Source organism: Oncorhynchus keta, chromosome 23 (genome assembly GCF_023373465.1).
Source record: "Oncorhynchus keta strain PuntledgeMale-10-30-2019 chromosome 23, Oket_V2, whole genome shotgun sequence".
Classification (NCBI taxonomy): Eukaryota; Metazoa; Chordata; class Actinopteri; order Salmoniformes; family Salmonidae; genus Oncorhynchus; species Oncorhynchus keta.
The window spans coordinates 5,561,407-5,576,406 of record NC_068443.1 but is presented as its reverse complement, the minus strand read 5'-3'; the positions used below and the strand labels follow the sequence as shown (position 1 = coordinate 5,576,406).

Here is a 15,000-nt window from a genome sequence, read left to right as displayed (position 1 = left end):
AAGGTCACAGTCTGGAGACACCCAGGGTTTGTTCTGGTCTTGGTCAGTGGAGAGAAATAGATGGTTGTCAGAGATCAGCCCAGCCATCACACTGGCTAGCATTAAGCATCAGTCATGCTGTTAGCATTGTCCTTTTGACTTAGCATTAGAAAAGCTGTTAACATTGTCCTGTGATTTAGCATTAGTAATGCTGTTACCATTATCCTGTGACTTAGCATTAGTCATGCTGTTAGCATTAGCCTAAGGTCAGTGTCATCAGGTAACCGGTGTTGGGACCAGGTAGACCTGTGAATCCATGCTACTTTAGCTGTACACACACACACACACACACTGTGGCAGGCTTTGAGGAGAGGCATCTCTGAACTTGCAAATGGAGCCGGCCGACACTTCCGCTTCACAAAGCAACACATTTACATTTCACATTTCTGTTCAGGAGGCTAGAAGTGTGTGTGTGTGTGTGTGTGTGTGTGTGTGTGTGTGTGTGTGTGTGTGTGTGTGTGTGTGTGTGTGTGTGTGTGTGTGTGTGTGTGTGTGTGTGTGTGTGTGTGTGTGTGTGTGTGTGTGTGTGTGTGTGTGTGTGTGTTTGTGTGTGTGTGTGTGTGTGTTTTGTTTGTGTGTGTGTGTGTGTGTGTGTGTGTGTGTGTGTGTGTGTGTGTTTGTGTGTGTGTTTTTGTTTGTGTGTGTGTGTGTGTGTGTGTGTGTGTGTTGTGTGTGTGTGTGTGTGTGTGTGTGTGTGTGTGTGTTTGTGTGTGTTTTGTTTGTGTGTGTGTGTGTGTGTGTGTGTGTGTGTGTGTGTGTGTGTGTGTGTGTGTGTGTGTGTGTGTGTGTGTGTGTGTGTGTGTGTGTGTGTGTGTGTGTGTGTGTGTTTTTGTGTGTGTGTGTATTGTGTGAGTGTGTGTGTGTTTTGTGTGTGTGTGCGTGTGTTTTGTTTGTGTGTGTGTGTGTGTTTTGTTTGTGTGTGTGTGTGTGTGTTTTGTTTGTGTGTGTGTGTGTGTGTGTGTGTGTGTGTGTGTGTGTGTGTGTGTGTGTGTGTGTGTGTGTGTGTGTGTGTGTGTGTGTGTGTGTGTGTGTGTGTGTCTGTGTGTGTGTGCTGCCGCTGACAGATGTTGTCTCTGCATTAGAATAGGGAGGGGTTAGTCTGGGGTATAGGGAGGGGTTAGTCTGGGGTATAGGGAGGGGTTAGTCTGGGGTATAGGGAGGGGTTAGTCTGGGGTATAGGGAGGGGTTAGTCTGGGGTATAGGGAGGGGTTAGTCTGGGGTATAGGGGGGGTTAGTCTGGGGTATAGGGAGGGGTTAGTCTGGGGTATAGGGAGGGGTTAGTCTGTGGTATAGAGAGGGGTTAGTCTGGGGTATAGGGAGGGGTTAGTCTGGGGTATAGGGAGGGGTTAGTCTGGGGTATAGGGGGGGTTAGTCTGGGGGTATAGGGAGGGTTAGTCTGGGGTATAGGGGGTTAGTCTGGGGTATAGGGAGGGGTTAGTCTGGGGTATAGGGAGGGGTTAGTCTGGGGTATAGGGAGGGGTTAGTCTGGGGTATAGGGAGGGGTTAGTCTGGGGTATAGGGAGGGGTTAGTCTGGGGTATAGGGAGGGGTTAGTCTGGGGTATAGGGGGGTTAGTCTGGGGTATAGGGAGGGGTTAGTCTGGGGTATAGGGAGGGGTTAGTCTGGGGTATAGGGAGGGGTTAGTCTGGGGTATAGGGAGGGGTTAGTCTGGGGTATAGGGAGGGGTTAGTCTGGGGTATAGGGGTGGTTAGTCTGGGGTATAGGGAGGGGTTAGTCTGGGGTATAGGGGTGGTTAGTCTGGGGTATAGGGAGGGGTTAGTCTGGGGTATAGGGAGGGGTTAGTCTGGGGTATAGGGAGGGGTTAGTCTGGGGTATAGGGAGGGGTTAGTCTGGGGTATAGGGGGGGTTAGTCTGGGGTATAGGGAGGGGTTAGTCTGGGGGTATAGGGAGGGGTTAGTCTGGGGTATAGGGGTGGGTTAGTGAGGGGTTAGTCTGGGGTATAGGGAGGGGTTAGACTGGGGTATAGGGAGGGGTTAGTCTGGGGTATAGGGGTGGGTTAGTGAGGGGTTAGTCTGGGGTATAGGGAGGGGTTAGACTGGGGTATAGGGAGGGGTTAGACTGGGGCATAGGGAGGGGTTAGTCTGGGGTATAGGGAGGGGTTAGTCTGGGGTATAGGGAGGGGTTAGTCTGGGGTATAGGGAGGGGATAGTCTGGGGTATAGGGAGGGGTTAGTCTGGGGTATAGGGAGGGGTTAGTCTGGGGTATAGGGAGGGGTTAGACTGGGGCATAAGGAGGGGTTAGTGAGGGTATAGGGAGGGGTTAGTCTGGGGTATAGGGGTGGGTTAGTGAGGGGTTAGTCTGGGGTATAGGGAGGGGTTAGACTGGGGTATAGGGAGGGGTTAGTCTGGGGTATAGGGGGGGGTTAGTGAGGGGTTAGTCTGGGGTATAGGGAGGGGCTAGACTGGGGTATAGGGAGGGGTTAGACTGGGGCATAGGGAGGGGTTAGTCTGGGGTATAGGGAGGGGTTAGTCTGGGGTATAGGGAGGGGTTAGTCTGGGGTATAGGGAGGGTTAGTCTGGGGTATAGGGAGGGGTTAGTCTGGGGTATAGGGAGGGGTTAGTCTGGGGTATAGGGAGGGGTTAGTCTGGGGTATAGGGAGGGGTTAGACTGGGGCATAGGGAGGGGTTAGTCTGGGGTATAGGGAGGGGTTAGTCTGGGGTATAGGGAGGGGTTAGTCTGGGGTATAGGGAGGGGTTAGTCTGGGGTATAGGGAGGGGTTAGTCTGGGGTATAGGGAGGGGTTAGTCTGGGGTATAGGGAGGGGTTAGTGAGGGGTTAGTCTGGGGTATAGGGAGGGGTTAGTCTGGGGTATAGGGAGGGGTTAGACTGGGGCATAGTGAGGGGTTAGTGAGGGGTTAGTCTGGGGTATAGGGAGGGGTTAGACTGGGGCATAGTGAGGGGTTAGTCTGGGGTATAGGGAGGGGTTAGTCTGGGGTATAGTGAGGGGTTAGTCTGGGGTATAGGGAGGGGTTAGACTGGGGCATAAGGAGGGGTTAGTGAGGGGTTAGTCTGGGGTATAGGGAGGGGTTAGACTGGGGTATAGGGAGGGGTTAGTCTGGGTCTTTATAGCTCAGTCTATATCTTGGTGCAGGTGCAGGCTACACACTATAATTAGCCAGTGTTGTGCCACCCAGCTGATGAGTTAATTACAACGTCTGCCTGTTTCTCCCTAGACAGACTGTTTAGTAGACACACACACACACACACTCCAGCTGTCACGATGTTTCTCTACAGACCTCCGTCAGTGCCCAGATGACGTGGAGAAAACAGGCATTCATGTCTCTCAAATTTAATTCAACGATAGATAGGCCATCTCTTCGACCACACACACACACTATAAATTAATTCAGCAATAGATAGGCCAATCTCTTCGACCACACACACACACACACACATACACACACACACTATAAATGAATGCAGCGATAGATAGGCCAATCTCTTCGACCACACACACACTATAAATGAATGCAGCGATAGATAGGCCATGTCTCCTATCTCATAAAGAAGATAATGGTGTCTCTAACATACAGCCTTCATGAGAGAACACACGTCTCTTTCCAACTGGCCTTCATTATTTCTGTGTGTGATAATAGTTGTGATCATGGTTAATAACCTTTTCTTGGTTACCCCCCCCCTACCGCCCCTCTATAGGAAACGAGCATCTCCCCTCCCCAAAGATGACCACTCAGGAGGGGTGAAGGACTCACTGCTGGGCAACTCTTCCGACCCTGTAGAGATGAGACGACTCAACTACCAGACACCAGGTACTGTATACACACACACACACACATGCAGTAGTGTGTGCACGCACACACTGCCGAACAAACATACACACCAACACGTGCGCACACACTCACAGACACACACATACACAAAGCACCCCACCCACCCAATGAGGTACAGTAGTTTGTCCACAGAAACACAGCTCAGTGTGAGGACCACTCTACTACCCTGCTGTCTTCAATGACAGGTCTCTTCGCCTGTCCTTCACGTTCTTTCAGGGAGAAGCCATTTTGGGTTCCATGTAGAACCCTCTGTGGAAAAGAGGGCCCCCACCCAAAAAAAAAGGTTTCTATAACCAGAAGGGTTTGGTTAAAGGGTTCTCCTACGGAGACACCCTAGGGGAGAACCAACCACCCCTTCTCCTTGAAGCCATGCGTAACTAGAGGCATTGTTCGGCAGGAAACAGGATCCCCCGTTATAGTCCATGGGGAAAAAATGGCAATCCTCTTGTCACCAATAATTGCTTCTTCTACACCAGATGTATGTCCAGGAGACCATTTATTTAAAAATCACACACAGACTAAGTAATAAGGGTCACTTATTTGCTAATGGCAGCCTGCACTGCTCCCTGGTCGGCCTTCACCTTGAAATAGTCGATAAGGGGGGGCAGCACTGAGTTAGCTTGCATCGTCACTTCCTGGAGTAGCTCAAACTGAGCATGTTATATGTCTCCACGCGACGCCATCTTAACCCACTTCATTTGGCTTCAATGGGCCATTGAGTCTTCACCTAGGAATGAGTGGTGTCACGTGATCGATGGCTTTGTCCATTCATAGATACAGTCACTGGGGACAGCAGAATAACCCTTTTTAGATTCCAGATAGAACCTTTTATCCTGAGAGTAGGAACCAGCTTTTATTCTGAGAGTAGGAACCACCTTTTATTCTGAGAGTAGGAACCAGCTTTTATTCTGAGAGTAGGAACCAGCTTTTATTCTGAGAGTAGGAACCAGCTTTTATTCTGAGAGTAGGAACCAGCTTTTATCCTGAGAGTAGGAACCAGCTTTTATTCTGAGAGTAGGAACCACCTTTTATTCTGAGAGTAGGAACCAGCTTTTATTCTGAGAGTAGGAACCAGCTTTTATCCTGAGAGTAGGAACCAGCTTTTATTCTGAGAGTAGGAACCACCTTTTATTCTGAGAGTAGGAACCAGCTTTTATTCTGAGAGTAGGAACCAGCTTTTATTCTGAGAGTAGGAACCAGCTTTTATTCTGAGAGTAGGAACCAGCTTTTATCCTGAGAGTAGGAACCAGCTTTTATTCTGAGAGTAGGAACCACCTTTTATTCTGAGAGTAGGAACCAGCTTTTATTCTGAGAGTAGGAACAACCTTGTATTCTGAGAGTAGGAACCACCTTTTATTCTGAGAGTAGGAACCACCTTTTATTCTGAGAGTAGGAACCAGCTTTTATTCTGAGAGTAGGAACCACCTTTTATTCTGAGAGTAGGAACCACCTTTATTCTGAGAGTAAGAACCAGCTTTTATTCTGAGAGTAGGAACCAGCTTTTATTCTGAGAGTAGGAACCAGCTTTTATTCTGAGAGTAGGAACCAGCTTTTATTCTGAGAGTAGGAACCAGCTTTTATTCTGAGAGTAGGAACCACCTTTTATTCTGAGAGTAGGAACCACCTTTTATTCTGAGAGTAGGAACCACCTTTTATTCTGAGAGTAGGAACCAGCTTTTATTCTGAGAGTAGGAACCAGCTTTTATTCTGAGAGTAGGAACCAGCTTTTATTCTGAGAGTAGGAACCACCTTTTATTCTGAGAGTAGGAACCAGCTTTTATTCTGAGAGTGTAGGAACAAGCTTTCATTCTGAGAGTAGGAACCACCTTTTATTCTGAGAGTAGGAACCACCTTTTATTCTGAGAGTAGGAACCACCTTTTATTCTGAGTGTAGGAACCACCTTTTATTCTCAGAGTAGGAACCACCTTTCATTCTGAGAGTAGGAACCACCTTTTATCCTGAGAGTAGGAACCACCTTTTATTCTGAGAGTAGGAACCACCTTTTATTCTGAGAGGGAACCACCTTTTATCCTGAGAGTAGGAACCACCTTTTATCCTGAGAGTAGGAACCACCTTTTATTCTGAGAGTAGGAACCACCTTTTATTCTGAGAGTAGGAACCACCTTTTATTCTGAGAGTAGGAACCACCTTTTATTCTGAGAGTAGGAACCACCTTTTATTCTGAGAGTAGGAACCACCTTTTATTCTGAGAGTAGGAACCACCTTTTATTCTGAGAGTAGGAACCACCTTTTATTCTGAGAGTAGGAACCACCTTTTATTCTGAGAGTAGGAACCAGCTTTTATTCTGAGTGTAGGAACCACCTTTTATTCTGAGAGTAGGAACCACCTTTATTCTGAGAGTAGGAAGCACCTTTTATTCTGAGAGTAGGAACCAGCTTTTATTCTGAGAGTAGGAACCACCTTTTATTCTGAGAGTAGGAACCAGCTTTTATTCTGAGAGTATGAACCATCTTTTATTCTGAGAGTAGGAACCAGCTTTTATTCTGAGAGTAGGAACCAGCTTTTATTCTGAGAGTAGGAACCACCTTTTATTCTGAGAGTAGGAACCACCTTTTATTCTGAGAGTAGGAACCAGCTTTTATTCTGAGAGTAGGAACCAGCTTTTATTCTGAGAGTAGGGAGCACCTTTTATTCTGAGAGTAGGAACCACCTTTTATTCTGAGAGTAGGAACAAGCTTTTATTCTGAGAGTAGGAACCACCTTTTATTCTGAGAGTGTAGGAACCATCTTTTATTCTGAGAGTAGGAACCAGCTTTTATTCTGAGAGTAGGAACCAGCTTTTATTCTGAGAGTAGGAACCAGCTTTCATTCTGAGAGTAGGAACCACCTTTTATTCTGAGAGTAGGAACCATCTTTTATTCTGAGAGTAGGAACCAGCTTTTATTCTGAGAGTAGGAACCAGCTTTTATTCTGAGAGTAGGAACCAGCTTTCATTCTGAGAGTAGGAACAACCTTGTATTCTGAGAGTAGGAACCACCTTTTATTCTGAGAGTAGGAACCACCTTTTATTCTGAGAGTAGGAACCACCTTTTATTCTGAGAGTAGGAACCACCTTTTATTCTGAGAGTGTAGGAACCAGCTTTTATTCTGAGAGTAGGAACCAGCTTTTATTCTGAGAGTAGGAACCAGCTTTTATTCTGAGAGTAGGAACCAGCTTTTATTCTGAGAGTAGGAACCACCTTTTATTCTGAGAGTAGGAACCAGCTTTTATTCTGAGAGTAGGAACCAGCTTTTATTCTGAGAGTAGGAACCAGCTTTTATTCTGAGAGTAGGAACCAGCTTTTATTCTGAGAGTAGGAACCAGCTTTTATTCTGAGAGTAGGAACCAGCTTTTATTCTGAGAGTAGGAACCAGCTTTTATTCTGAGAGTAGGAACCAGCTTTTATTCTGAGAGTAGGAACCACCTTTTATTCTGAGAGTAGGAACCACCTTTTATTCTGAGAGTAGGAACCACCTTTTATTCTGAGAGAGTAGGAACCACCTTTTATTCTGAGAGTAAGAACCAGCTTTTATTCTGAGAGTAGGAACCAGCTTTTATTCTGAGAGTAGGAACCAGCTTTTATTCTGAGAGTAGGAACCAGCTTTTATTCTGAGAGTAGGAACCAGCTTTTATTCTGAGAGTAGGAACCACCTTTTATTCTGAGAGTAGGAACCACCTTTTATTCTGAGAGTAGGAACCAGCTTTTATTCTGAGAGTAGGAACCAGCTTTTATTCTGAGAGTAGGAACCAGCTTTCATTCTGAGAGTAGGAACCAGCTTTTATTCTGAGAGTAGGAACCAGCTTTCATTCTGAGAGTAGGAACAACCTTGTATTCTGAGAGTAGGAACCACCTTTTATTCTGAGAGTAGGAACCAGCTTTTATTCTGAGAGTAGGAACCACCTTTTATTCTGAGAGTAGGAACCACCTTTTATTCTGAGAGTGTAGGAACCAGCTTTTATTCTGAGAGTAGGAACCAGCTTTTATTCTGGAGAGTAGGAACCACCTTTTATTCTGAGAGTAGGAACCACCTTTTATTCTGAGAGTAGGAACCACCTTTTATTCTGAGTAGGAACCAGCTTTTATTCTGAGAGTAGGAACCAGCTTTTATTCTGAGAGTAGGAACCAGCTTTTATTCTGAGAGTAGGAACCAGCTTTTATTCTGAGAGTAGGAACCAGCTTTTATCCTGAGAGTAGGAACCAGCTTTTATTCTGAGAGTAGGAACCACCTTTTATTCTGAGAGTAGGAACCACCTTTTATTCTGAGAGTAGGAACCAGCTTTTATCCTGAGAGTAGGAACCAGCTTTTATTCTGAGAGTAGGAACCACCTTTTATTCTGAGAGTAGGAACCAGCTTTTATTCTGAGAGTAGGAACCACCTTTTATTCTGAGAGTAGGAACCACCTTTTATTCTGAGAGTAAGAACCAGCTTTTATTCTGAGAGTAGGAACCAGCTTTTATTCTGAGAGTAGGAACCAGCTTTTATTCTGAGAGTAGGAACCAGCTTTTATTCTGAGAGTAGGAACCAGCTTTTATTCTGAGAGTAGGAACCACCTTTTATTCTGAGAGTAGGAACCAGCTTTTATTCTGAGAGTAGGAACCAGCTTTTATTCTGAGAGTAGGAACCAGCTTTTATTCTGAGAGTAGGAACCAGCTTTTATTCTGAGAGTAGGAACCAGCTTTTATTCTGAGAGTAGGAACCACCTTTTATTCTGAGAGTAGGAACCACCTTTTATTCTGAGAGTGTAGGAACAAGCTTTCATTCTGAGAGTAGGAACCACCTTTTATTCTGAGAGTAGGAACCACCTTTTATTCTGAGAGTAGGAACCACCTTTTATTCTGAGTGTAGGAACCACCTTTTATTCTCAGAGTAGGAACCACCTTTCATTCTGAGAGTAGGAACCACCTTTTATCCTGAGAGTAGGAACCACCTTTTATTCTGAGAGTAGGAACCACCTTTTATTCTGAGAGTAGGAACCACCTTTTATCCTGAGAGTAGGAACCACCTTTTATCCTGAGAGTAGGAACCACCTTTTATTCTGAGAGTAGGAACCACCTTTTATTCTGAGAGTAGGAACCACCTTTTATTCTGAGAGTAGGAACCACCTTTTATTCTGAGAGTAGGAACCACCTTTTATTCTGAGAGTAGGAACCACCTTTTATTCTGAGAGTAGGAACCACCTTTTATTCTGAGAGTAGGAACCAGCTTTTATTCTGAGAGTAGGAACCACCTTTTATTCTGAGAGTAGGAACCAGCTTTTATTCTGAGAGTGTAGGAACAAGCTTTCATTCTGAGAGTAGGAACCACCTTTTATTCTGAGAGTAGGAAGCACCTTTTATTCTGAGAGTAGGAACCAGCTTTTATTCTGAGAGTAGGAACCACCTTTTATTCTGAGAGTAGGAACCAGCTTTTATTCTGAGAGTAGGAACCACCTTTTATTCTGAGAGTAGGAACCACCTTTTATTCTGAGAGTAGGAACCAGCTTTTATTCTGAGAGTAGGAACCAGCTTTTATTCTGAGAGTAGGAACCAGCTTTTATTCTGAGAGTAGGAACCACCTTTTATTCTGAGAGTAGGAACCAGCTTTTATTCTGAGAGTGTAGGAACAAGCTTTCATTCTGAGAGTAGGAACCACCTTTTATTCTGAGAGTAGGAACCACCTTTTATTCTGAGAGTAGGAACCACCTTTTATTCTGAGTGTAGGAACCACCTTTTATTCTCAGAGTAGGAACCACCTTTCATTCTGAGAGTAGGAACCACCTTTTATCCTGAGAGTAGGAACCACCTTTTATTCTGAGAGTAGGAACCACCTTTTATTCTGAGAGTAGGAACCACCTTTTATCCTGAGAGTAGGAACCACCTTTTATCCTGAGAGTAGGAACCACCTTTTATCCTGAGAGTAGGAACCACCTTTTATTCTGAGAGTAGGAACCACCTTTTATTCTGAGAGTAGGAACCACCTTTTATTCTGAGAGTAGGAACCACCTTTTATTCTGAGAGTAGGAACCACCTTTTATTCTGAGAGTAGGAACCACCTTTTATTCTGAGAGTAGGAACCACCTTTTATTCTGAGAGTAGGAACCACCTTTTATTCTGAGAGTAGGAACCACCTTTTATTCTGAGTGTAGGAACCACCTTTTATTCTCAGAGTAGGAACCACCTTTCATTCTGAGAGTAGGAACCACCTTTTATCCTGAGAGTAGGAACCACCTTTTATTCTGAGAGTAGGAACCACCTTTTATTCTGAGAGTAGGAACCACCTTTTATCCTGAGAGTAGGAACCACCTTTTATCCTGAGAGTAGGAACCACCTTTTATCCTGAGAGTAGGAACCACCTTTTATCCTGAGAGTAGGAACCACCTTTTATTCTGAGAGTAGGAACCACCTTTTATTCTGAGAGTAGGAACCACCTTTTATTCTGAGAGTAGGAACCACCTTTTATCCTGAGAGTAGGAACCACCTTTTATCCTGAGAGTAGGAACCACCTTTTATTCTGAGAGTAGGAACCACCTTTTATTCTGAGAGTAGGAACCACCTTTTATTCTGAGAGTAGGAACCACCTTTTATTCTGAGAGTAGGAACCACCTTTTATTCTGAGAGTAGGAACCACCTTTTATTCTGAGAGTAGGAACCACCTTTTATTCTGAGAGTAGGAACCAGCTTTTTATTCTGAGAGTAGGAACCACCTTTTATTCTGAGAGTAGGAACCAGCTTTTATTCTGAGAGTGTAGGAACAAGCTTTCATTCTGAGAGTAGGAACCACCTTTTATTCTGAGAGTAGGAAGCACCTTTTATTCTGAGAGTAGGAACCAGCTTTTATTCTGAGAGTAGGAACCACCTTTTATTCTGAGAGTAGGAACCAGCTTTTATTCTGAGAGTAGGAACCACCTTTTATTCTGAGAGTAGGAACCACCTTTTATTCTGAGAGTAGGAACCAGCTTTTATTCTGAGAGTAGGAACCAGCTTTTATTCTGAGAGTAGGAACCAGCTTTTATTCTGAGAGTAGGAACCACCTTTTATTCTGAGAGTAGGAACCAGCTTTTATTCTGAGAGTGTAGGAACAAGCTTTCATTCTGAGAGTAGGAACCACCTTTTATTCTGAGAGTAGGAACCACCTTTTATTCTGAGAGTAGGAACCACCTTTTATTCTGAGTGTAGGAACCACCTTTTATTCTCAGAGTAGGAACCACCTTTCATTCTGAGAGTAGGAACCACCTTTTATCCTGAGAGTAGGAACCACCTTTTATTCTGAGAGTAGGAACCACCTTTTATTCTGAGAGTAGGAACCACCTTTTATTCTGAGAGTAGGAACCACCTTTTATTCTGAGAGTAGGAACCACCTTTTATTCTGAGAGTAGGAACCACCTTTTATTCTGAGAGTAGGAACCACCTTTTATTCTGAGAGTAGGAACCACCTTTTATTCTGAGAGTAGGAACCACCTTTTATTCTGAGAGTAGGAACCACCTTTTATTCTGAGAGTAGGAACCACCTTTTATTCTGAGAGTAGGAACCACCTTTTATTCTGAGAGTAGGAACCACCTTTTATTCTGAGAGTAGGAACCAGCTTTTATTCTGAGTGTAGGAACCACCTTTTATTCTGAGAGTAGGAACCACCTTTTATTCTGAGAGTAGGAAGCACCTTTTATTCTGAGAGTAGGAACCAGCTTTTATTCTGAGAGTAGGAACCACCTTTTATTCTGAGAGTAGGAACCAGCTTTTATTCTGAGAGTAGGAACCAGCTTTTATTCTGAGAGTAGGAACCAGCTTTTATTCTGAGAGTAGGAACCAGCTTTTATTCTGAGAGTAGGAACCACCTTTTATTCTGAGAGTAGGAACCACCTTTTATTCTGAGAGTAGGAACCACCTTTTATTCTGAGAGTAGGAACCACCTTTTATTCTGAGAGTAGGGAGCACCTTTTATTCTGAGAGTAGGAACCACCTTTTATTCTGAGAGTAGGAACAAGCTTTTATTCTGAGAGTAGGAACCACCTTTTATTCTGAGAGTGTAGGAACCAGCTTTTATTCTGAGAGTAGGAACCAGCTTTTATTCTGAGAGTAGGAACCAGCTTTCATTCTGAGAGTAGGAACCAGCTTTTATTCTGAGAGTAGGAACCAGCTTTTATTCTGAGAGTAGGAACCAGCTTTTATTCTGAGAGTAGGAACCAACTTTCATTCTGAGAGTAGGAACCAGCTTTTATTCTGAGAGTAGGAACCAGCTTTCATTCTGAGAGTAGGAACAACCTTTTATTCTGAGAGTAGGAACCACCTTTTATTCTGAGAGTAGGAACCAGCTTTTATTCTGAGAGTAGGAACCACCTTTTATTCTGAGAGTAGGAACCACCTTTTATTCTGAGAGTGTAGGAACCAGCTTTTATTCTGAGAGTAGGAACCAGCTTTTATTCTGAGAGTAGGAACCACCTTTTATTCTGAGAGTAGGAACCACCTTTTATTCTGAGAGTAGGAACCACCTTTTATTCTGAGAGTGTAGGAACCAGCTTTTATTCTGAGAGTAGGAACCAGCTTTTATTCTGAGAGTAGGAACCAGCTTTTATTCTGAGAGTAGGAACCAGCTTTTATTCTGAGAGTAGGAACCAGCTTTTATCCTGAGAGTAGGAACCAGCTTTTATTCTGAGAGTAGGAACCACCTTTTATTCTGAGAGTAGGAACCAGCTTTTATTCTGAGAGTAGGAACCAGCTTTTATCCTGAGAGTAGGAACCAGCTTTTATTCTGAGAGTAGGAACCACCTTTTATTCTGAGAGTAGGAACCAGCTTTTATTCTGAGAGTAGGAACCACCTTTTATTCTGAGAGTAGGAACCACCTTTTATTCTGAGAGTAAGAACCAGCTTTTATTCTGAGAGTAGGAACCAGCTTTTATTCTGAGAGTAGGAACCAGCTTTTATTCTGAGAGTAGGAACCAGCTTTTATTCTGAGAGTAGGAACCAGCTTTTATTCTGAGAGTAGGAACCACCTTTTATTCTGAGAGTAGGAACCACCTTTTATTCTGAGAGTAGGAACCAGCTTTTATTCTGAGAGTAGGAACCAGCTTTTATTCTGAGAGTAGGAACCAGCTTTTATTCTGAGAGTAGGAACCAGCTTTTATTCTGAGAGTAGGAACCACCTTTTATTCTGAGAGTAGGAACCAGCTTTTATTCTGAGAGTGTAGGAACAAGCTTTCATTCTGAGAGTAGGAACCACCTTTTATTCTGAGAGTAGGAACCACCTTTTATTCTGAGAGTAGGAACCAGCTTTTATTCTGAGTGTAGGAACCACCTTTTATTCTCAGAGTAGGAACCACCTTTCATTCTGAGAGTAGGAACCACCTTTTATCCTGAGAGTAGGAACCACCTTTTATTCTGAGAGTAGGAACCACCTTTTATTCTGAGAGTAGGAACCACCTTTTATCCTGAGAGTAGGAACCACCTTTTATCCTGAGAGTAGGAACCACCTTTTATTCTGAGAGTAGGAACCACCTTTTATTCTGAGAGTAGGAACCACCTTTTATTCTGAGAGTAGGAACCACCTTTTATTCTGAGAGTAGGAACCACCTTTTATTCTGAGAGTAGGAACCACCTTTTATTCTGAGAGTAGGAACCACCTTTTATTCTGAGAGTAGGAACCACCTTTTATTCTGAGAGTAGGAACCACCTTTTATTCTGAGAGTAGGAACCAGCTTTTATTCTGAGTGTAGGAACCACCTTTTATTCTGAGAGTAGGAACCACCTTTTATTCTGAGAGTAGGAAGCACCTTTTATTCTGAGAGTAGGAACCAGCTTTTATTCTGAGAGTAGGAACCACCTTTTATTCTGAGAGTAGGAACCAGCTTTTATTCTGAGTGTAGGAACCACCTTTTATTCTGAGAGTATGAACCATCTTTTATTCTGAGAGTAGGAACCAGCTTTTATTCTGAGAGTAGGAACCAGCTTTTATTCTGAGAGTAGGAACCACCTTTTATTCTGAGAGTAGGAACCACCTTTTATTCTGAGAGTAGGAACCAGCTTTTATTCTGAGAGTAGGAACCAGCTTTTATTCTGAGAGTAGGGAGCACCTTTTATTCTGAGAGTAGGAACAAGCTTTTATTCTGAGAGTAGGAACCACCTTTTATTCTGAGAGTGTAGGAACCAGCTTTTATTCTGAGAGTAGGAACCAGCTTTTATTCTGAGAGTAGGAACCAGCTTTCATTCTGAGAGTAGGAACCAGCTTTTATTCTGAGAGTAGGAACCAGCTTTTATTCTGAGAGTAGGAACCAGCTTTTATTCTGAGAGTAGGAACCAACTTTCATTCTGAGAGTAGGAACCAGCTTTTATTCTGAGAGTAGGAACCAGCTTTCATTCTGAGAGTAGGAACAACCTTGTATTCTGAGAGTAGGAACCACCTTTTATTCTGAGAGTAGGAACCACCTTTTATTCTGAGAGTAGGAACCACCTTTTATTCTGAGAGTAGGAACCACCTTTTATTCTGAGAGTGTAGGAACCAGCTTTTATTCTGAGAGTGTAGGAACCAGCTTTTATTCTGAGAGTAGGAACAAGCATTTATTCTGAGAGTGTAGGAACAAGCTTTTATTCTGAGAGAGTAGGAACCAGCTTTTATTCTGAGAGTAGGAACCAGCTTTTATTCTGAGAGTAGGAACCACCTTTTATTCTGAGAGTAGGAACCACCTTTTATTCTGAGAGTGTAGGAACCACCTTTTATTCTGAGAGTGTAGGAACCAGCTTTTATTCTGAGAGTGTAGGAACATGCTTTTATTCTGAGAGTAGGAACCAGCTTTTATTCTGAGAGTAGGAACAAGCTTTTATTCTGAGAGTGTAGGAACAAGCTTTTATTCTGAGAGTAGGAACCAGCTTTTATTCTGAGAATTTGGAAAGAAGTTTTTATTCTGAGTGTAGGAACAAGCTTTTATTCTGAGAATGTAGGAACAAGCTTTTATTCTGAGAGTGTAGGAACAAGCTTTTATTCTGAGAGAGTAGGAACAAGCTTTTATTCTGAGACTGTAGGAACAAGCTTTTATTCTGAGAGTAGGAAGGAACAAGCTTTTATTCTGAGATTAGGAACAAGCTTTTATTCTGAGAGTAGGAACCAGCTTTTATTCTGAGAGTAGGAACAAGCTTTTATTCTGAGAGTGTAGGAACCAGCTTTTATTCTGAGAGTAGGAA

At 43.5% G+C, this 15,000-nt stretch overlaps 1 protein-coding gene across 1 annotated transcript in view; it reads left to right on the top strand.

The window, feature by feature from the left end:
* Positions 1 to 15,000, top strand: part of LOC118402472 (receptor-type tyrosine-protein phosphatase F) — a 359,072-nt gene that overhangs the window by 267,505 nt on the left and 76,567 nt on the right. Inside the window, exon 27 of the mRNA XM_052476034.1 lies at positions 3,713 to 3,825. Coding sequence (XP_052331994.1) covers positions 3,713 to 3,825 — 113 coding nt within the window. The remainder of the gene's footprint in view (positions 1 to 3,712; positions 3,826 to 15,000) is intronic.